This window comes from Bubalus bubalis, chromosome 22 (assembly GCF_019923935.1).
Source record: "Bubalus bubalis isolate 160015118507 breed Murrah chromosome 22, NDDB_SH_1, whole genome shotgun sequence".
NCBI classification, from domain to species: Eukaryota; Metazoa; Chordata; class Mammalia; order Artiodactyla; family Bovidae; genus Bubalus; species Bubalus bubalis.
The window spans coordinates 59600678-59621890 of NC_059178.1; the positions used below are offsets into that span (position 1 = coordinate 59600678).

The window sequence follows — 21213 nt, forward strand, 5'->3', positions numbered from 1 at the left end:
AGTGCACATGCAGCTTCTAGCCCTGTAGATGGGGGCTCCGAGGGGGCTTCCAGGCCCCTCACCCTGTAGACGGGGGCTCCGAGGGGGCTTCCAGGCCCCTCGCCCTGTACCGGGGCACTGAGGGGGCTCCCAGGCACCCGGATGATGTCAGTGGTGTGGGAATTCCAGTATTCCTTGCCACTTAGGTTCTTAGATGAACCCCTGCAGTAGGTGTGCTGGATTGAAGGTTAAGATGCTGACAAGCCTTCCAGAGCCCCGTTGGGAAAATCCTGAGAAGTGGTGATTAGCTCTGGCGAGGCGTGGTTGTGAGACAGCCGTGTGGAGTTCCGACAGGGGCTGTGCCTCTGGCCCTCACGTGCAGTCAGCCTGTTGCGCGGAGGCTGCCGCGGGCGGACGGCAGGGCAGAGGGTCACCCCGCTCCTGTCTGAGCCCCGCCTCCGCCTCCAGGCTCTGCGCTGGGGAGACGCAGTCCAGGCATCCCCCTCGGCTGCGTGGGCTTTCTGACCTCGGGGGGGACTTGGTTCCTTCCCATCCAGACCAGTGACGCCACCTCGGCCTGCTCCTGGGTCTGTCCACACAGCAAGCTTGGCCTGACACACGCCCTTTGCTCTGTGAGGTCCCCGCCAGCAAGTCTGGCCCTCCCGAGGGGACTCAGGGCACTGAAAGGCGAGGGGCTTCGTCCTGGCCCACGAGATTGCTCAGCCACCCGGACCCCTGAGCAGTTGAGGAGACCCTGCTCTGCTCAGGCCCTTACAGAATGCATGTGCACTTGGGGAGTGAGAACTAGTGTGATTTCCACATCAGTGTAATCAAAATACAACGAAGAAAGAAATAGTCTGCAAGTAAGAATACAAACCCAAAGTAAGTGACTTTCAGGTGACGCCCTCTTAGTGGATGCAGGTCACCACTTTTGTGAGTATCGCTAATTGTCAACATTTATTGCATTAGGCAGTTGACTTTTGAATCAGGGCATTTGCATTAAGGTTACTTAAATTAGCCATTGAGATACCGGTAATAAGCTAGTAAATGACATTGTATTCAGGACTTTTTATTGTTGTTCTTGTTGCTTTTTTTTTGACTGAGCTGTGCAGCATGCCGGATCTTATTTCCCTGACCAGGGATCGAACCCCAGCCCACTACAGTGGAAGTGCAGAGTCTGAACCACCGGACTGCCAGGGAAGCCCTGGGGTTTTGTTTGTTTGTTTTTATTAAGCCTTTTTTTTTTTTTTTTTTGAGATAATTGTGGATTTGCAGTCAATTAAAAGAAATAGCACAGATCCCATGGACCCTCCCTTAACCCAGTTCCCCCAGTGTCAGCATCTTATGAAACCAGCGCACAGCACCCACCAGATATCACCGTGTTTAGTGACAGCTGGGTGGGGTCACGTCACAGCTGCTAAAGCAGTAATCCTCTCCACAGGGTCAGCAGTTCCCAGCCTTACTCACGGACCCTTCTCTCTCGGGCCCGGGGGGCACGGGCTCACCCCAGGTCATCCTGGTGAGCCCCCCCGCACAGCCGTCGTCCGCCTGTGAGGAGATCACCTACCAGGTACAGCACACGTGTCGTCTGAAGTGTCTCAAGGTTTTCAAAGCACCTCGCTTCAGAAGGGGCGGCCTTGGAGGGTTCTGGGGAGAGCCGCCGGCCGGGGCTTGGTGCGCCTGGGGCCACATGTCTGCTGTGGATGGGGAGAGCCGCGGCCAGGGCTCCGTGTGCCTGGGGCCACGTGTCTGCTGAGGATGGGGAGAGCCGCTGGCCGGGGCTCCGTGCGCCTGGGGCCACATGTCTGCCAAGCATGAGCAGGCGCCAAGCGCAGGGACCCAGGGTGGATGCGGGGTCTCCTTCGCGCCATGATTCCGGGTCAGAAGGAGATGGAACCAAAGCTGTGAGACCTGGTTTTCAGTTTACCAGTGTCTCCTTGATTTGCCCACTGATCAGATTGCATGTGGAGAAGGCAGTGGCACCCCACTCCAGTACTCTTGCCTGGAAAATCCCATGGACAGAAGAGCCTGGTAGGCTGCAGTCCATGAGGTCGCTAAGAGTCGGACACGACTGAGCAACTTCACTTTGACTTTTCACATTCATGCATTGGAGAAGGAAATGACAACCCACTCCAGAATTCTTGTCTGGAGAATCCCAGGGACGGGGGAGCCTAGTGGGCTGCCGTCTGTGGGGTCGCACAGAGTCGGCCACGACTGAAGCGACCTAGCAGCAGCAGGAGCAGATTACTTGTGGTCATTCTCTTGCATTTAGTTCTCTTTGTTGGATTTCCTGTGATACCTTTGCTGTTTCTTTCATATCTTGTTATGCCTTTTCATAGGCATTTTCACGTGTGTGTACGAGACCTGTTTGTCATCTGACTAGTCTCTTTTCTTAAAATGTGTTTTTTGGAGGGGGTGGACAAAACTCTTAGTAAATGATAGTTCTAAATATAAAGAGTCTAAAAACCCCTAAAACTTTTCAGAAAAGTAAAATACCAATAATAAAGCTCTGAAATTTTTTTATTTCTGAAGAATTAAATTTTATTAAGCAGTTTTAGCAAATGGATTTTAAGGAAATTAGTTTTTGGTCTTTCGGTGAGACTAGGACTTCTTTCAAATAGAAATTAGATGTAATCAGCGATGGGAATTTCTCCCCATCTGGCCTCAGTAACCAGAGCCCATTTGGCTGGATTTTGGTTTGTGTCGCTGTTAACACAAGAGCACTCTCAAGTTCAGGGATGCACTCACAGGTCTCAGGACTCGGAAGCTCTGTTGTCCTTGCGGTTACAGTAAAGGCGACAGGTACTGAGTGCTCCCATCCGTGAGAGGAATGTTTGAGTCAGAAACATGTCCTGTACGTTTTAGTTACTGTAAGTGTTGATAAACAAGTGTGCGTGGGCCTCCAGGGCTTTTAATGGGTGTCCTGCCTTAAATGTCATTTGTTTAATCAGGTGGGTTGTTTCCTGCAGTAACAGAATAGCCTTGAGTGTCATTTATTCCCGGTGGTTTTCAACCTTTTGAAAAAGACGAGAAATGCATTTTGTGCGGGGAGCTGAGCACAGGTGTGTCTGTCGTTTTTTTTCTTCGCTCACACAGACGCTCCTGTGTAGACGCATGCCCACCTGACACAGGAGTCACAGGCCAATCGTTTTCGCATGGCGTGTGACGTCCTTGCATCGTCAGAACTATTTGATTGATTTTTTCATCCTTTTTTTTAAAAAAAAAACCACAGCCCAGATTAGTGAGAGCAGTTGGCAGAAGCCTGCGGCGGCTGTCAGGTGTTGTCTGGGAGCCGGGTCTCAGCGGTTCGGTTGGGATTCTGCCCCGTTGCAGGTGACGGACGTCTCCGCCAGCCTGGCCCCGGGTGGAGCGCCTGAGAAGGAGGCCCGGCTGCACGCGTGCCTGGAGTGTGGCTGCAGCTTCGGCTCGGCCGGCCTGCTGCTGCAGCACAGCAAGGCAGCCCACGGGCGTGAGCGCATCCACGTGTGCCCCGTGTGCAGGAAGGCCTTCAAGCGCGCCACGCACCTCAAGGTACAGCCCCGCCGGGAGAGCACAGAGGCGTCCGTGCCGCGCTTCGGGTGGGGCAGGGTGTGTGCACCTGCCGGCCCTGGGAGCCCCGCCAGTGCCCTCCCGCCTGCGGGGACGGGTGGATCCACTGGGGCATGCACGCAGTAGAGGAGAGTGGGAGACGGAATGGGTACTGGGGCGTGGCTTCAAGGACACCTGGAGGGGCACAGCCCAGGGCACGTGTGTCCGGCCGCCCGCGACATCCGGGCCGGGGCCCCTCCTCTGTGCCCAGTCACTGGAGCATCGGGCCCTGCAGACACCGAAGTGCACACAGGGCCCAGGCCGCCTTTCTCAGGGCCTGCCGAGGAGTCACTCCGGCAGCACACCAGCTTCTGTTCTCCAGGCCTGCAGCTGGTTACACGTCTCACCTCTGTTTCTACCATGTTTTCTGAGATGGGAAAGCCCAGTATTAATATGCTTTGAAAAACAGAACTCCACGTTCGTTTTTAAAAATGAAACACTGACCATCCAAGCAGCTCTCCTTGCAGAGGCCACGGCCAGGAGGTTGGTGAGGTTGGGGTTCTCCCATGACCCTCTGAGGCTGTAGCTCAGAATGTCTGTGCTCTTGGTCAGGTCATGCGACACCTGCAGCCCCGCTTTCCTAATGAAATACTCAGGCCTGTCAGAGGGATGGGAGTGCTTAGCTCTACACCCATAGCAGAGTCCAGAAATTACAGCCTGATAGAGAAGTAATACTTTTAAAGAAACAAAAGAATAAAAATGGTTAAAGAAAATTGAAGGTACTTGAAATCATACACATTGATGTTTCTGAGGCGTAGCTCTCTCCCATGACCATTCTGGGGTGGTGTGTTACAGACAGACCGCCTTTCGCTGAGAAGCCTGGCGAACGCTGACCGCTCCCTCAGAGTCGGTGCAGCAGTGGACGCGTGGCGTTACGGGATGGCAGTGGCACTGCCCCCTGTCCCCCCAGCCCACAGCCCTGGTCTAACTGTGAGGAAAACGTCAGACACATGTCAGTTGAGGAACATCCTGCGAAGTACCCAGCCAGCCCTCTAAAACCTGTCACGGTGGCTGACAGGGAGGGAGGCCAGGATGAGGCCCCAAGCTCAGGGGGCTTGGGTCTCCCTGGCGGGCCACGTCCCAGCACCCACCACCCCCAACTCTGCTCTGTGGGGTCTTGACCGGAGGTGAACCTGGGGTCCTGCTCCCGCCGACCAGCCTTTCCGCGCTGGTTTTCCTGTCCCATTTCAGGTCTGTAAGGCTCTGTTATGATCGTCAGTGTCCTTCATATGTGTGTGTGTGTGTGTGTGTGTGTGTGTGTGTGTGTCTTCCCCAGGAGCACATGCAGACGCATCAGGCCGGTCCTTCCTTAAGCTCTCAAAAGCCACGGGTGTTCAAGTGTGACACGTGTGAGAAGGCCTTTGCCAAGCCCAGCCAGCTGGAGCGCCATAGCCGCATCCACACAGGTAACCCGGGGAGGGCCCCGGGTGAGAAGTCCTGCTGCCCACTGCTCGTGGTGGAACGGTCACAGGCAACATGCGAATGTTCGTTTGTGACACAGCACCTAGTTCATGAAGCACAGCCCACTCGCTCAGGTCTTCTCCTGATTTTTCATCAGTTTACCATGCAGCTGACTTCCCCAGATAGAGGCTGTTGCTGTTTGCACGTGCAGGTCTCGGGTCCTCCTGCCCACCTCTGTCTGGCACCCAGCCTTCTCACGGTTCTCCCAGCCCTGGTGCCCCTTCAGCAGCTACCTCCGACTCACCCTCAGAGGGCTCCTCCTCCCTGGTGCCCCTGGCTGGCACCCGGGCCTCCTGTGTCATCAGCAGGTGCCTGGCAGCCTCTACGGGCTGCATGTCCTCGGAGATGCCCTTGCTTGTCAGCACAGATCCTGGAGCCCACTGGGTGCCAGCCACGAGCTCGAGTGACAGACCACCGTTGCTCCATAGTGCATCTTTTTAAAACCTTGACTCGGGGCTGGAAACGATTGCCTTGTATAAGAGCATGCACGCATGGGCAGGGTTTGCACACCTTCGCAGGCACCTCGTGACTGTCGCTGGGGCCGCTCCCCTGCCCACGGGGGTGCCTGTCCTCAGTCCAGGGCCTCTCCTCAGCTCTGCCTCTGTCTGCGGGGAGTGCCCTGCTTCTGCCAGCACTGCGAGGAGAGCTGCCTGCAGGGTCATCTCCCTTTTCATCACCCTGCTCATCTGACAGGGCCCTCAGTTCACCTGTGGCTGTTCTTTTCCTTGGGTGTGATGTCACGGTCCCACTCCAGGGATGAGGGCAGAGACCCTGGGGCTGTTTCTAGGACTCTGCCTGCCATTGAGAGCAATCCTGAGACCTCCCTCGTCATTGCTGAGGAGGGCCACCTAGAGGATAGCGACCCATTGCCTCCAGAGCAGCCTTGGGGTGCTGGCACCTGACCTGGGGGGCCTTGTGGGGATGAGAGGCAGCCATGCAGGGCATGTGGGAAAGAACTTTCTAGGCCGAGGGAAGGCTTGTGCACACTCTGGACAAGCAAGGACTCGGTCCTGGGGCTGGGAAGTGTGTGAGTGACAGCAGAGGAGGCGGAGCAGCCAGGACCACAGTGGCTGTGCAGCAGGTGCTCTCCTGGGTGGTGCTCCCCTGGGCTGTGCTCACCAGGGTGGTGCCCTCCTGGGCAGGTGCTCCCCTAGATGATGCTCCCCAGAGGGTGCTCACCGGGGTGGTGCTCTCCTGGGCAGGTGCTTACCAGGGTGGTGCTCACCTGGGCCAGTGCTCACCTGGTCAGTGCTCACCAGGGTGGTGCTCTCCTGGGCATGTGCTCACCTGGACGGTGCTCACCAGGCCGGCGCTCACTGGGACAGTGCTCTCCTGGGCAGGTGCTCACCTGGATGGTGCTCACCAGGGTGGTACTCCCTTGGGCGGTGCTCCTCCCTTGGGCGGTGCTCACCTAGACAGTGCTCCCCAGGGTGGTGCTCACCTGGGCCGTGCTCACTGGGACAGTGCTCTCCTGGGCAGGTCCTCACCGGGTAGTGCTCACCTGGGCAGATGCTCTCCTGGGCAGGTCCTCACCTGGATAGATTCTCACCGGGACATATGCTCACCCAGGGTAGGCTCCCTGCAGAGGTCATTCTTGGCAGCTTTTTCTTCCATTTGTCACGTTTAAAAGATACTGTATAAACCATACTTTAATCAAGTGGATTTGGTATTCCCATGTCCTTGACGTTCAGCTTTTCTTTTGGAAGCATGTTGTTTGAACCATGTTTGTTTATATCTGGATACTTCGGGACTTTGCATAGCTTTGTTTTCTGTGTCTCCCTGCAGAGCAGCCTTGCTAGACCCTGGGTTAGCCACCTGAGTAATGCATCAGGGGGACGTCACTAGGATCCTGTAGAACTTGCATCCCTTCCTGGGAGCTCGTGTGTGTGTGTGTGTGTGTGTGTCCCTGGGAGCTTGTGTGTGTGTGTGTCCCTGGGAGCTCGTGTGTGTGTGTGTGTATACACTCCTTGCAGCCGGCCCTCGGGGTGCTGACCGCATCGTCTGTCCGCAGGGGAGCGGCCATTCCACTGCACGCTCTGCGAGAAGGCCTTCAACCAGAAGAGCGCGCTGCAGGTACATATGAAGAAGCACACGGGGGAGCGGCCGTACAAGTGTGACTACTGCGTCATGGGCTTCACGCAGAAGAGCAACATGAAGCTGCACATGAAGCGGGCCCATAGCTATGCAGGTGAGGCGGCCTGCAGCCACCGCAGGCGGCAGGAGGCCCCTTCCTCGCGGCGGTGGCCTGGACACTGTGTCCCAAAGGCTGGGGAGCCGCTGTGGGGTCAGGGTCAGCCAAGTCTGTGTCCTGTGGTCCCGCAGACAGGCAACCTTGTTCCCATGGTGACTTGCCGATGTCGGTGCTGGCAGAGAGGGGGCATCTCAGTGGGGCCCTGCTGTGTCCCACCGTCCGCCTCGTCCCACATCATCTCAGAGTGCCTGGAAGCCCCAGGAGACGGGTGTGGTGGCCAGTCGCTGGTGGGAGCTGTGCCGGGAGGGGCTGGACTGCAGCCTGTGTCTCAGGTTCAGGCGCTGTGGCCAGGCATGCAGTCAGACCTGAGTGCAGGGGTGAATACCCCCGGGTCTCTGGGAGCCACAGGACAGAACCCTTCATGCTGGGCCCCTTTGGAGGAGGAGAAAATCCATCCTGATGCCTGCACGCTAGTGCTTCCTGCGTTACTGTTAGACAAGTCTTGTCAGTGGTAGTAGTAACGACTCAGCAGTGTCACGTCAGCATCGCCTTTACGATACATCGAGTGTGCGAGTGTAGCACACAAGGGCTGTGTGCTTCCATGTTCAAGTAGCAGTAATTGTCAGAGCCATGAAACCTGCAGCTCAAACGATTCTTTCTGTGTTGTCCTTGTTTATATGCGCGTCATCTCACGCTGCTGCATGTCTGAGGCTCTCTCATTGTCCCCATGGCAGGGGCGGTGCCGGAGCCCGTGGGCCAGCAGGACCATGGAGCGGAGGCGCTGAGCCACGCGCTGCACCTGGACGAGGTGGTCCCAGAGCCTGCGAGTGAGTGGCAGGCCCTGGCCAACGTGTTCTGACGGGCGCCGCCCCGAGGATGTCCTGGAGTCAAGTGTGGAGGAGAACAGAGCACTTGGGATTTCTGTTTTGAAGCCTCAAGTGTTACAAATGTCACCGCAATAGTTTTTTTAGCTACAAAATGGTCTAAAGATCACTGACTTTCAGCGACTTCCAGGAAGGAGCTGGGCGAGGTGGAAGGCACGGCGTTTTCATGTCTCTGCAGACCACTAAACTCAGGTCCACGTCAGCAGTCTCACCCTCCCCGTGGCCAGTGCAGCCAGCTAGCCATCCGCCGGATCTTCCTGTCATCATGGTGTGATCAGTAAGACAGGTGTCAGTGTGGGGGAAGGCAGAGGGTTCTCTATTCCTTCATGCTTCCCATGACAAAAAACATAGCTCATGAAACCAACATAAGCTAGGTGCATGAAGTTCAAAGGAAATGCTATGACACACAGGGAAGTTTTTTCCATTTTTTTCTGTGTGTGTTTTGAGATTAGTAGAAATGGACTCTTTTTTTTTTTTAGCCTACCGTATGTTAGTATACTGGGACCTTGAGAGATGGCTGGACCACTTCTCTCCAGGACAGAGAGCTACCCGTCAGTCAGGAGAAGGCAGCACCTGGGGCGTGAACGTGACGACAGAGTCAGCCTGACCCACAAGCGAGGACTCGGCCGTCCCTGCTGGAGGCGGTCGCACGCGCCCGAGTCCCCGCCGGGCCCACGGCTGGGTCAGCAGAAAGCACAAGCTGCACCGCAGACTGCAGACCGCGGCGCCGGCTCCCGGGAGCGGAGACGCTGCCGCCCCGTGCGCCCCAGCGACCCAGAGGATAGGAACATGTCCAAGCCCCGCGGTGTTCTCTTCGTCCATAAGCAGGTGTACTTTTTATTTCAGGGAATCCTTTAGTATCATCAATGGTGCCACGTTGAACATGCCCCAAACCAACCAAATCCCGCCCTCGCTGGGGCAGAGTGCGCGTCGATCCCACGGCATTCCAAAGACAGAAACTTCTTACTCCACGTGACTCTCTCCTTGGAAATTATTTATATGTTCTATATATAAATACGTATGTACATATGCAGATATATGGGCCTCTGTGTGGCTGAACAGTATATTTTGTAAATAAGCACTATCCCTGTTACAGAGAGAGCGGCAGCATTTTTACCTCCAACGAGCACTTCAGATCAGTATTGCATTCATTTTGTTAATAAAGAAATGGACATCCTCGTCATTGTGACATAAAGCTGGGGTTGCTTTTTTTGTGTTTGTTTTTCCTAAGAATAATTGCCTTTATTTTTTCTCATTGCCTCACTGGTTTCAGAAGAGAGCAATTTTATTATAAACAGTGTATGGACTTTGTGTGTTAAGAGAGGAGCTCATTGCAGGTTCCTGAGGAGAGACGTTTCGCTGTTACTTTTTGAAGGGGCATCTGTTGACTTTTTGTTGCTCACACTTTTGGCATATGTATATAAGTAGTATTGATGGTGATATAAAAACTTTTGTTATGTGAAAATATTTAAGTCTGAAAACTTAAATAATATTACTTTTTTTTTTCAAACTGCTTTGTGTATTGTATATTTTTTTAAAGAAAAAAAAAAAAAAAAAGCCTTATTTGACTTGTGATACTGGACTTCTGTATCCTGAGGTTTTTCTTGAATGTCAGTGTGTGTACCTGGCTGGAGTCCGTATATTCAGAATAACTGTAATTGTGCCAGAGTTTTAAAGGTTCTGCTTTTAATGCACTTTTCTTTTATAATTTTGTATTAAAATATTTTAGAAATGTTGATTAATTTTGGTGAACAAATATCTCCAAAGTTGAAATTATTGAAATTTTAAAAATTTTGTTCTTGCTAGGTTATTTATTTTGGTTTTAGCATTAAATGTCATCTCAGGTCAGTCTCTGCAAGGGGTTTGTTTAATTCCTAATTGTATAGAAAGCATAGTTCAGTGAATTGTATTGGTGCACAGCCTGTTTAAGTAAGGCCTTACCAGGTGAATCTAAAGCCTACTTTTATTTTGGTTAAAGAAAAAAAAAATCTATCAGTAATCCATTTTGTGAGTCTTCTCAGTTTATTATCAGGCAAACACAAGACATTGATGTATTATTTTTATTTACTTCCTAATTATAAAAGCTGCTTCTTTGCAAAACATTCCTTGAAAAATAAGGTTTTGTAAAGACAATTTCACTTGAACTTTTGGTGGAGTGGAGTACAAGTTGATCTTTATACTTTACTGGTTGATAAAAAGTCTTCTGACAAGAGATTTCTAGTCTCCTGCATAACCAGGGTTTTGAGGATAGATAATTGTATTTTTTAAAAATATCTATCATAGCATATCTGCTTTGGAATAACAATAAATAAAAAAAAATGAAGTTAGGAAATGTGATTAATTTTTTTCTTTTAAAATATTTACTGTAAGATAGTTTGGCACATGCATTCAGGTATGTTTTCACAGAAAAGAACTTCAGTGATGTTTTCCTGCGCCTCCGTGCAGCACACAAGAGCACCACCCTCGTGAGGGCCACATGAAGAGATTCCAACTTAAAAAGCAGGCTGTGCCTTGAGGCCAGCCCGCCATCTGTGCTCGCCGCAAGTGCCTCCGTTGCTGCCACCGCTGACCATAACAAACGCCACCCTGGTCACTTAGGTGCCTGTAGAGAGGCCGAGACCGCCTGTAGCTGTGTCCCGTGGTAAAGGAGCTGGGCAGCTCTGGGCCGCTGCAGGACGAGTCCCCTTCCTTCGGAAGCTGCCCCGGGAGCTGGGTGTAGTTCCCGGGTGCTGGGGTAGGGAAGCTGGAGGGTGTAGAGAGGGGAAGGGTTAGTGCTCAGTGGTGTCCAACCCTTTGTGACCCGATGGACTGTTGCCTCTGTCCGTGGAGTTCTCTAGCAGGAATACTGCAGGGGGCTGCCGTGCCCTCCTCCAGGGGGGTCTTCCCGACCCAGGGGTCGGGGCTGGAGCCAGGTCTCCTGCGTGGGGGGCAGACTCTTTCTCATCAGGGTGTGTGGCGCCCCATCTATGCCCGCTGCAGAGGCGGGCATGTCTGCACAAAGGGCAGCGGGTGAAAACGGAGCATCTTTTCCAGCGCCCCTCCCCACAAGCTTCCCTCGGCCCCTCAAGGACTTGGCAGCTTGGACAGGCCTGTGGTCAGAGGATTGGGCATGGAGGGAGCTTGGGCTGTTGGTCCAGCGGAAAGGAGCTCCTCGAGCTCTGACCACGAGTCACTGACAGAACGAGACAAACCTGGCCTGACACAGTTCCTGTCTTCCCTCGGATTTCCATTTCATCCAATCTCAGCATTTAACCAGCGAGTGTCTCTTCATGACAGTCGCTTCACAATAGTGGTTTGTACACCTGCCCTCCGTTTGTAAGGAAATGTGAGCCTGAGTTTTACAGTCACACCAGTATTCGTGGGCAGGAAGGCCACACGGTAGTACAGGGTGAGATTCTAAAAAGGAGGTGGGCTTCGCTGCTTCCTGTGGATTTTCCTCTTTGCAGAAGACATTCATACCTCACAAAGAAACACATTCTTTAGAAGATCATCACTCCAATTTATGTAAATAACATGACCTTAAGAAAATGTATAAGACATGGGGCTTCCCCTGTGGCTCAGTGATAAAGAATCCATCTGCCAACGCAGAAGGTGCAGGAGACAGGTTGCGTCCCTGGGTCAGGAAGATCCCCAGAGGAGGGCACGACAACCCTCCCGCTCCCGTGTTCTTGCCTGGAGAATCCTGTGGACGGAGGAATCTGACGGGCTGCAGTCTCTGGAGTCGCAGAGGCAGACACCAGTGACTGCACACCCATGCATACATAAGATGCGCACAGAACTGCCCTCCGGTTGTTTTACACATTGTATACCTGCTTTTTACCTGATTTTTTCAGATGATTATTTCAAAGTCAGTACTGTGCCCTCTCTTCCCTGGTCCCCGCCCCCCTACGCCGCCACCACAGTTAATCTGTTACTAATTTGTTCTTTTTCTAAAATCTGTTGTATACAGTGAGGCTAAGATAAAATTACGGAACTGCTACTTTTAGACCACTCTTTTTGTCACCTAATCTCTACTCATGTAATGTAGGCATTTTGGAGTTTTTATAAAGGAATTTCAGAAGTGCCTTGGTACACATTTGGAGCCTCTATGTCTCTACCTAATACTCCTGAAAAGCAGCGTTTTTAAACCATCTCACTGTTTTATAACAGTGGAGGCGAACACCTTGCTGAAGCAAGAGCCCTGCCTCAGCCTCCTGAAGCCTTTCCTGGATGAGGCCCCTAAACCTGCCACGTTTGTCCCATCTGAGCTCACCCTCTGTCTCAGCTGGCCCCGTTCCCTTCATACCCACTGCCCCTCACTTACATGGAGGGGTGTGGCAGATTTTTGTATGGAGGACTAATAAAATACTTAAAGCATGAAAAAATAAAGAGTGACAGGAACAATAGGCAGTGATCATAAAATATTCTATTTAATCTTGTGGTGCTTCACAGCATGAAGGCTTTTGTGTTAAGTCAAGATTTATAATCCATTTGGCAAATTTCTAAAATGACGGTGATTCATTCTTGATTCACCACTAAAGGACATTTTTAAAATTAATTGTTTTTGATTTACAGGAGAGTCCTTTTTTTCAATCTTCAGAATTGTCCTATGGCCTATTTCTGCATTGGATGACATTTATTTAATACAATTTTGTGTTATGAATGCATAGTTATTCCAAAAGTCACTGTGCTGGCTTTAAGAATAACAAAGTTAGTTTTGTATTATCTTAGAACTCCTATATATTTACTTATTTGGGTTTGGGGTGAGTTATAAGCATTTAAAGGTAGACGTTTTCTCTAGGTAACATTTTCAGCATGTTAACAAAATACGATGCTGAATTTGCAATGAATTCAGATCCATGGGGCTCAAACAGTCTGAGGACATCTTGTTTCCCATCCTTGAGGGTATTTTCCACTTTTTCCCTTATTTGTAAGGTAGTTGAAGGTACTTAAATGAAAATCAATCATAATATCAACTTCTCTATTCATGTAGACATGTAGGACATTGGGTTTTCCCAGAAATACCGATGGAGTTAGTTGATATTACAGCATCTGGTCCCTTTTAAAGATGCATCTCCAAACTTTCAGAAATTCATGGTTTATAGTCATTGTCCTGTTAAAGTAGAGAATTGACGATAACTTTTTTCTTTGTTCACCTTACTCCTAGAACACGGTGGGCACTTCATGCAATTTTTCTGACTGAAATAACTCAAGTGGTTTTTATTTTCTCCTGGGCTTTGCTCAGAGAGAATGGTAAGGAATCTGCTGTTCCTCCTTGTCTGTAGGAGGAATATTGTTCTTTTGGTGTTTAAAGTACGGCAGGTGGGGAGAGGGTGCTGTTCTCTAGAAATGACTAGATTATGGCTATTCTGCTGCCTCTACCATGGATTGCCTCAGCTACTTAAAATGGCCCAGCTGCGTTTTTCCAGAATGTTTGGCTTTCTGATGATGTAAGATTGCTGATATTTAAACACAGTTAAGGGCGTGAGTTTACGGCGCATCTTGTGCATGGGCAGACCTGGAAAACATGAGAGTTGGACTGTGAAGAAGAATGAGCATCTTAGAGTTGATGCTTTAAAATTGTGGTGCTGGAGGAGAGAGTCCCTTGGACATCAAGGAGATCAAACCAGTCAATCTTTAAGGAAATCAACCCTGAATATTCATTGGGAAGGACTGATGCTGAAGCTCCAGTACTTTGGCCACCTGATGCAAAAAGCCAAATCACTGGGAAAGACCCCGATGCCGGGAAAGATTGAGGGCAGAAGAAGAAGAGGACGACAGAGGTTGAGATCGTTGGATGGCATCACTGACTCAATGGACATGAGTTTGAGCAAACTCCGGGAGATGGTGAAGGACAGGGAAGCCTGGCGTGCTGCAGCCCATGGGGTCACAAAGATTTGGACACGACTTAGCAGCTAAACCACCACCATATGAATAGAAGTATTTTTTACAAATGCCAATGATTAATTTATTCTGCATCATCCACGTTATTTCTATCACTGAGGAGACTTTATTGTCATGTAACTTTAGAGGAGCCTCCCAGATGGCTAAGAGGTAAAGAATCTGCCTGAAAAACGAGAGAGATGAGTTCAGTCCCTGGGCCAGGAAGATCCCCTCGAGAAGGAAATAGCAACCCACTGCAGTATTCTTGCCTGGGAATCCTATGGACAGAGGAGCCTGATGGGCTGCAGTCCATGGGGTCTCAAAGAGTCAGACACGACAGAGCGACTAAAACAACAAGTACAGTGAAAGTGTTAAATCCCTTTAGTCTCTAAGGAAAAATGGAGAAACGGCAGTTTCTATGCTCACACCCACGGCCCCACACTCTCCTTTCTGCTGATACACAGATATTTCCCTGATTTTTAAATCCTTACTCAAGCAAGAGAGATGGTTTTATGACACTGTTTTAGCATTAGAACAAAGTTATTGTAGGTTACCCTGGTAACCAGCTTCAGGGGAAGAAATTCTTATAAATTAACACAAAATAGCTCTTCTTAGAGTGCCCTCAGCTAGCTCCTCCATCATCCTGGAGAAGGATGGACAACAGCTGGCTGTCTTCCCCAAGATACTCCTCACCATGCACTTTTTCTAGGCTCGCTTTGAATTATCTTTTTCAAGTTTAGTATTCTGAACTCTTGATGCTTTCTGTGTAAACTCTTTGAAGCGATTTCAAACTTTTAGCAAAGTTGCAAGAGTAGAACAAAGAAGTCCTCCTAGACTCTTCCCCAGAGACAGCTTTCCAGCATTGCCCGAAGTGTGAAGACTAAGACCTCCGTGTGGCAGACCCAATGCAGGCTTGCGCCTGGCAACCAGGCCTCCTGCCCCGCCACCTCTTCACCCTGGAGCAGCACCCCCTTCTCCTCAGCTCTGCAATTTAATTAAACTCTTGCCAACTGGGGGGAGGGTGTCTAGGAAACCTTTGTCATTGCAGGAGAAACACCCCTGCTGTGGGCTGCCTGGTGCCCCAGATCCATTTGCTGGAGTGTTAACTGCTGATGTGATGGGACTTCCAGGAGCTGAGTACAGCTTAAACGCAGTCATGAGGGTGAGACTGGAGCCCTTACAAGGAAGGAGAGACATCACGGTGTGTCGTGTGCCCTGGAGAGCAGGCAGTGTGTGCAGCCAAGGAGAGGGGCCTCCCCAGAAACTCCCTGCTGGCGCCTTGGCCATGAGCGTCCAGCCTCCAAGGTCTGAGAACATAAAACGTGCGTTGTTTCAGCCCCTCAGTCCTGGCTGTTGTATCACCACAGCCTCAACTTAACGCAGCACCAAGGGCTCGTGGAAGGCTTGGCGCTCTTGTTTTCAGAGGTTTCCCCCCCACCACCTATTTCAGTGTTTTTCTCAGGCCCGTTTTCTCTCCTCACAAACCCCAAACCCAGCTCACAGCCCACACCTGGTTTATAAAGCCAGCCCACTAGATGGAGCCAACATCCTCGCCGCTAACCTCTGACCTGCTCCTGACCTCTGGCCTGGCCTGCTCTCCCAGGGCTTGGTGCTGGGGCCCCTGGACCATCCTCTGCCTGGGGGAGCGGGGGCAGACAGGAGCCCACAGACGGTTCTCGGTCTGGACCACGTGGTGCAGAGGCGGCTGGGCGGATCGACAGGGTATCTGAAAAAGTGTGATCACCGTGCTGTTCTGTGCTGTTGGGAACAGGCTTCCTTCATCAGATAGACTCTCCTGGCACCTCTGGACTCGGTGGGACGGTCCGCAGGTGAGCACACAGAGATGGAAGTGTGTGTGGCTGGGGGTCTAGCACACCCCCCACTCAGAGCTCCACCTGGAAACGAACTTTCCTGCAGCTTTGGGGTGATGCAGACCTCTTGGGCTTCCCAGTGGCTACCGGTAAAAAACCTGCCTGCCAGTGCAGGAGACCTAAGAGACACCGGTTCAATCCCTGGGTCGGGAAGATCCCCTGAAGAAGGAAATGACAACCCACTCCAGTATTCTTGCCTGGAGAATGCCACAGACAGAGGAGCCTTGTGGTCCATAGCGTCAGCACACACACTCATGTTCTGCAGACCAGAATAAAAGTCACAGAAGACAAGCCATGCAGATATCATTAAAAGTGTATTACTTTATTTCAATATTCAAGAACAGTGCATACTTTCCTTGAGACCCGTGGTCACAGCTCTCACTGTTGGGTGTGGCCACGAATGGAGGTCACTCAGTCACAACCAGCTCAATGACGCAGTGTGTGTGTTGAGCAATTTGGAGATTTTGTTTCTGAAATTTTCTTTTTTTTTTTCTTATCCTCTCATCATTGAGGCTATGTATTAATAGACATTATAGTAAACCCACGCGAAATATTCAGAATTAGAAGGGGATTAAAGAGCCACGTTTGGGCGTTATGTTGACTATTCCTCATTTTCATCCTAAGGGGGGTTGTGACGCCAGTGTGGGGACTTCGTGGGGGTCTGGTGGGAGAGATGCTGAAATCAAAAGGTGGGAATCAGTAGGTTATGGGGGAAGCACGGGAGATGTCAGCTGGGGTTAGAAAAGAGTGGGATAGAGGACCCCTCCCCGTCCTCACTGGGGCCGGCACCCAGTCCGGCAGCGATTAGGGAAAAGCGAGTGTGCTGGTCAGTGGGTTTCTGGGAGGAAGCAGGTGGGGTGGTTATCTCTCCCCAAGGGTTAGTGTTCGCTGTGCGCACCGGCGTGCCGAGCACGCCACCTGTCACCTTTGCACTCGCGATGGCCGCGGCCACCGCGAGGCTCCCGGAACGTCCTGCCACCGCTCTGAGCTGCGCCGCCTCCGCCCTCCGGCCGGGCTCTGTAGAAAGTAGGTCGTTGTGGGGGCCGCTGCGGTCCCCGCGCGCCTGCGCCGTCGCGGGACCCCCGAGGCCCAGCCGAGTCCGCCCCGCGTCCCTTCTCCGCACGTGCCGATCCGGCTCCTCCGGGGTGTGAGCCGCGGCCACCACACGGGACACTCCCAGCTGTCTGCCCGCCAGTCACGTACCAAAGCTCCCGCCGCGAAGCCGCTCCACTGTGATCGGTTAGGAAAGGAAGTGCTTAAAGAGGTGAGACGAGGCGGGAAAGAAACCAAAGGAAGCTCAGAGCCACAGGTCAGTCTCCACACCCTGCATGGGGGCCTGGCGGCAGGGTCCCCAGGGCCGCGTCCAAGGCCGTCCCAGGGCAGAGGGTGGGCGTGGAGGGTCGCCCACCCTGGACCCTCAGGGACCTCGCTGATCTTCAAGGGTGAGCTGGCAGCTCCACCGTCTTCTCCATTGAGCCGCTGGCCAGGAGCCCGCAGGACGCGCATGTGGGCAGGGTTGGGGGGATGCCGGCTGCACTAGGGAATTTAGACAATGGTTAGCGTCGAGGCGGTTGTATTAAGAAGCTGGGGACGGGGTTCCGGGAGGGGAGCTGGGCTTCAGCGTCTTGCCATCGGGGACCCGGAACGGCTGTCTCGTCCTCCCTGAGAAAAAGAAACAGAGAGTTGGGAGAGCCAGGGCCCTGTGGTCAGTGGTCACCAGGTGCAGGGCCTCTCTCCTCGGTCTATCTCTAGTGAAGCTGCATGGGGCTGGTCTCTAAGTCCGCAGCTCACAGCATCCTTTATCTCACTGCACATCCAAGCACCACAAGGCAAACAGGACAGGGCGTGTGGGTGCTGCCTTTGAGAACCATGCGTTTCTGGGGGTGAAAAACTCAACTGATACATTGTTATGTCTCAAAGGAGGGCTTGTTTTCTCCTAACATTCCCCCCTCAAGAGATGGGAGGCCCAATTCCCTGCTGTCCCTGCTCAGCAGGAAGTAGCCAGAAAGACTTCAATGCCCCATTCCCAAAGAATTTGGCCTCCCGTCTCTTGAGGGGGGAACGTTAGGTAGTTAGAATAGGAAAAAGGAGTCCAGATGGCGGTGGCTAAAAGACAAGGAAGGGAAAAGCCCACAAAAATAGAACAAAGGAAGGTCTGAGGACCGGAGTGAGGACCTCAGGTAAAACAAACAGCACTCCTGGCTGGCCGAGTTTACAAAGCAGGCCCAGGGGGAGGAAAAGACATATGAAAAGAGGAGCCAAAGGGCCAGGGGTCTCTCTCCAGTGCACACTCGCTCTCTCTCTTCTCTTCACATCTTCTGGGTCGGCATGCCCTCACACCTCGAGGATGTATTTTCCTTTACTTTCTAAATAAAACTGAGCTGTAACACGGCACTGTAACGCTGTCTGAGAGCTGTGATGCTCCAAAGGCTTTAATGTCCGTAGCTTCAAATTTTTGTTGTGATGAGACAGAACCGAGGAAATTACACACTCCCCTGACATCTAGACTAGAGATTCCCAGGGACCACGGGAAGTGGTCCATGAACGATGCCCGGGATGGGCTCATCTGCGTGAGGCTGAGATGCCGAGAGCGCAGACCCACTTGGTTCACCAGGGAGCAGCCTCTGCCCCACCTGCGAGCCCTCTCCTGCATCACCAAGGAAACCAGCCTCCCAGATGAGCCGTCTACAAACTCTGACCTCAGGGTCTTAAAAAAACAAGAGTTGACATGTTTTCTGGACAAATACAATTTGCAGAAGACCTGGCAGTGGTGGAGGTGGAGAGAGTGGGTGGGGATGATGGAGATGAGGGAGCTTGTCCAGGCATTGGCTCGAGAAGGCAACTGTCACCCCAGGTGCCACGTAGATGAACTTGGAGGAAGGTGCTTTTTTTTTTTGCATTTGAATTCTTATTCAAATTTTAGTCTCTTGTTGGCTTTTCCTTTTCTCGTAGGTTATGAATGAAAACTTGATCTCTTAAAGATCCCCTTGAGACTGTGAGCCCCCGGAAAGAAAGATGAACATGAAATATGCTATTGATCCGATGACAGATGGGCCTCATCCATGTCTTGCGTCCCCCACGTGACCCAGAGATTAGGCAATGGAAGCACAAGGCCCCAGGTCTTATAGCTAACTCGGTCAACAGAAAGATGATGGTTCTGATTTCTTGCAATTTTGCTTTCCCCCAAAACATTCCTCCATTGCTGATTCACTAGAGGCATTTTATTTTCACGTGTGGGGAAGTCTGTGGAATTCTAGCCTCTGGAGGTGTCAGGCATCATTCAGAGATAACTCCCCCTGCAGGAAAGGGGCTTTGTTCCCCAGCCTTGGGGCCAAGCCCTTCAGCAGGGACCTGGATCTAGTCCCGGGTGAGTCTGGCTGGGCTTTGGGTACTTGGTCCTCAGAGCTGCTCCTGGAGTAGCCCTGAGCCAGGCAGCACTGGCCCCTCCTTGTCCTGAATTTCAGAGAGATTAACCTTAGGGCCTCCTGGAAAGTGTGATTTAGTCATGCACAAGAGCAGACCGCCGCTCCATCTGACCAAGCACATCTGTGCTGAGATGGGCTTAGTCCCCCTCCTACCCTGTTTGCTGAACAGTTTACATGAGACACCACTGAACACCCTGAGGGCAACTTTTGAATAAAACATGGCATATTTATGGCTCTTCTTTTCGATTACTGTGCCTACAATTTATTATCTACTGTAATCTAAATCTCTGACATCTGTTTCATCTTGTGAACAAGCCAGCCAGCCTAGGGGGGTGGGTGTTCTTAGCATCCCTGTTTGCTAGTTGAAGGAGCTGAAGCTCCTCAGAGAGGTTGAGTCATTTCCCCAAAGTCAGCCAGCAGAAGGGAGCTGGTGTTAGAAACTCTGATGAGGACGGACATCGTCCCATCTGCAGACATCTGGGTTTTGCCCTTGGTCGCTCTGGTCCGGAAGTCTTGGGGACTCAGAAATGGTCTGGACATTGCAGGTGACCTGATGGAAACACTGCAGCTCCGGGTTTAGACCCAGAGCTCCTCCAGGATATGCGTCATCGCCGTCTCATTTCAGAATCAAGACATGTGTATTGTAAGGCTCTCTGTTTCTTGGACATTTGAGATAGTATTTATCTCCTTATCAGATTTGCCTCAGGATCAACATTTTGAAGACTGAGTCCTGTCCACATTGAATCTGACATCAGCCAACTTAGCAATGGGTCACTCACCACTCACTTCATGTATTTAAATGTCTTCCTGAAGAGACTGAGTCTCCTCAAAGCTGAGTCCTGCTTCTCATCACCCTTCAGAATCCAGCACCTTTCAGAGCCTAGGTCGCTGTGTCTGTCCTGGCCGTCTGTGTATCCTGACCACTGGACGTGCCACACACACACGGGACTTGATGTAGAATTAAAGTTAGGTGACTAACCTACGAGTCTCTGTGTTCCTGACCAAACCATTTCACCGTAAATTGTAAAATCTCGACCTTTCAATGAGCTCAGCAGGAAGCACACTTCTGCAGGTCAGAGGTGATTGGGGTTGAGGAGCCATCACACTTTGCTGGTGGAGACTGAGCCCTTGGACGGGGCGTGTGGGGCTGTTGGTCTCCTGGTGACACAGCCTCGCCACAGACTGCAGGACCTTCTCGGGTGAAATCACACTGTGACCTGCCGTAAGCCAGCGGGTGAGCCTCGGGAGACACTCCTGGTCTCATCTGAGACCACAGACACCTGGGACAGGAGTCCGTGGAAACGCAGGTCTCCCCTGGGGGGCTGCTGGCCTGGGGCACGGGCGGAAGAAGCTGCCACACGGGGTGAGAGCATGGCAGCGACGCCAGCACGGCGATGCCCGAGGCTGCAGGACGGTCCCGCGGCCCTGGGGGCACCGTGAGTGCCACGTCCTCGCGCGTCTGCTCCTGCTGTAGCACGTGGACTCTGTCTTTCCTCGCTGGCGTCTGTCTTCCTCATGATACTTCCAGCTGGAAGGGGAGCTGACCGGACCCTTGTAAGAGTCAGGGCTGCAGCTGCAGCTGGACGGCAGCAGGGAAGTCATGGCCTCATTTGGGTCAAGAGTCAGTGAAAGTGGCGGCTGGGCTGATGCTCTAATGAGAAAACCAGTGGGATCGGTGATGTTTGTTCCTTCCTGCCAGGCTGCCGTGCAAATGTGGTTCTATTATCAGGGATGAAAGGCACCCCTGCGAGCCTCGAATCTTTGTGGAAATGGTCCCAGCTGCTCGAGAGGCTTGCTGTGCCCCTCCAGCTCTAAGCCTGCTGCCCTTTTCCACCTTCTTGAGGCCTGTCCGGACATCTGGGCCCTGCCCACTGGGGCAGCCTCGTCTGCTCTGTCTGAGGAGACTAGAGCCTGGACCAGCCCTTGGGCATCCTGGCTCTAGGGCCTCTGTC

At 52.1% G+C, this 21213-nt stretch overlaps 2 protein-coding genes across 11 annotated transcripts in view; one reads left to right on the forward strand and one right to left on the reverse strand.

Moving 5' to 3' along the window:
* Nucleotides 1-10435, forward strand: part of ZNF236 (zinc finger protein 236) — a 69071-nt gene extending 58636 nt beyond the window's left edge. For 5 of the 7 annotated variants that reach the window (XM_044934749.2, XM_045164084.1, XM_045164083.1 and 2 more), the window contains 5 exons: nucleotides 1421-1549; nucleotides 3313-3510; nucleotides 4844-4973; nucleotides 7040-7216; nucleotides 8583-10435. In XM_044934749.2, coding sequence (XP_044790684.2) covers nucleotides 1421-1549; nucleotides 3313-3510; nucleotides 4844-4973; nucleotides 7040-7216; nucleotides 8583-8710 — 762 coding nt within the window. In that variant the 3' untranslated portion in view covers nucleotides 8711-10435. Of the gene's footprint in view, nucleotides 1-1420; nucleotides 1550-3312; nucleotides 3511-4843; nucleotides 4974-7039; nucleotides 7217-7953 lie in introns of all 7 variants that reach the window. The other 2 variants (XM_025273609.3, XM_045164087.1) reach the window with 2 other exon arrangements.
* Nucleotides 10436-16137: 5702 nt separating this feature from the next.
* LOC102398056 (myelin basic protein) overlaps nucleotides 16138-21213 on the reverse strand; it is a 105825-nt gene continuing 100749 nt past the window's right edge. For all 4 annotated transcript variants that reach the window (XM_025273403.3, XM_025273402.3, XM_006059339.4 and 1 more), the window contains one exon: nucleotides 16138-17498. In XM_025273403.3, the coding sequence (XP_025129188.1) occupies nucleotides 17454-17498 (45 nt within the window). In that variant the 3' untranslated portion in view covers nucleotides 16138-17453. The remainder of the gene's footprint in view (nucleotides 17499-21213) is intronic.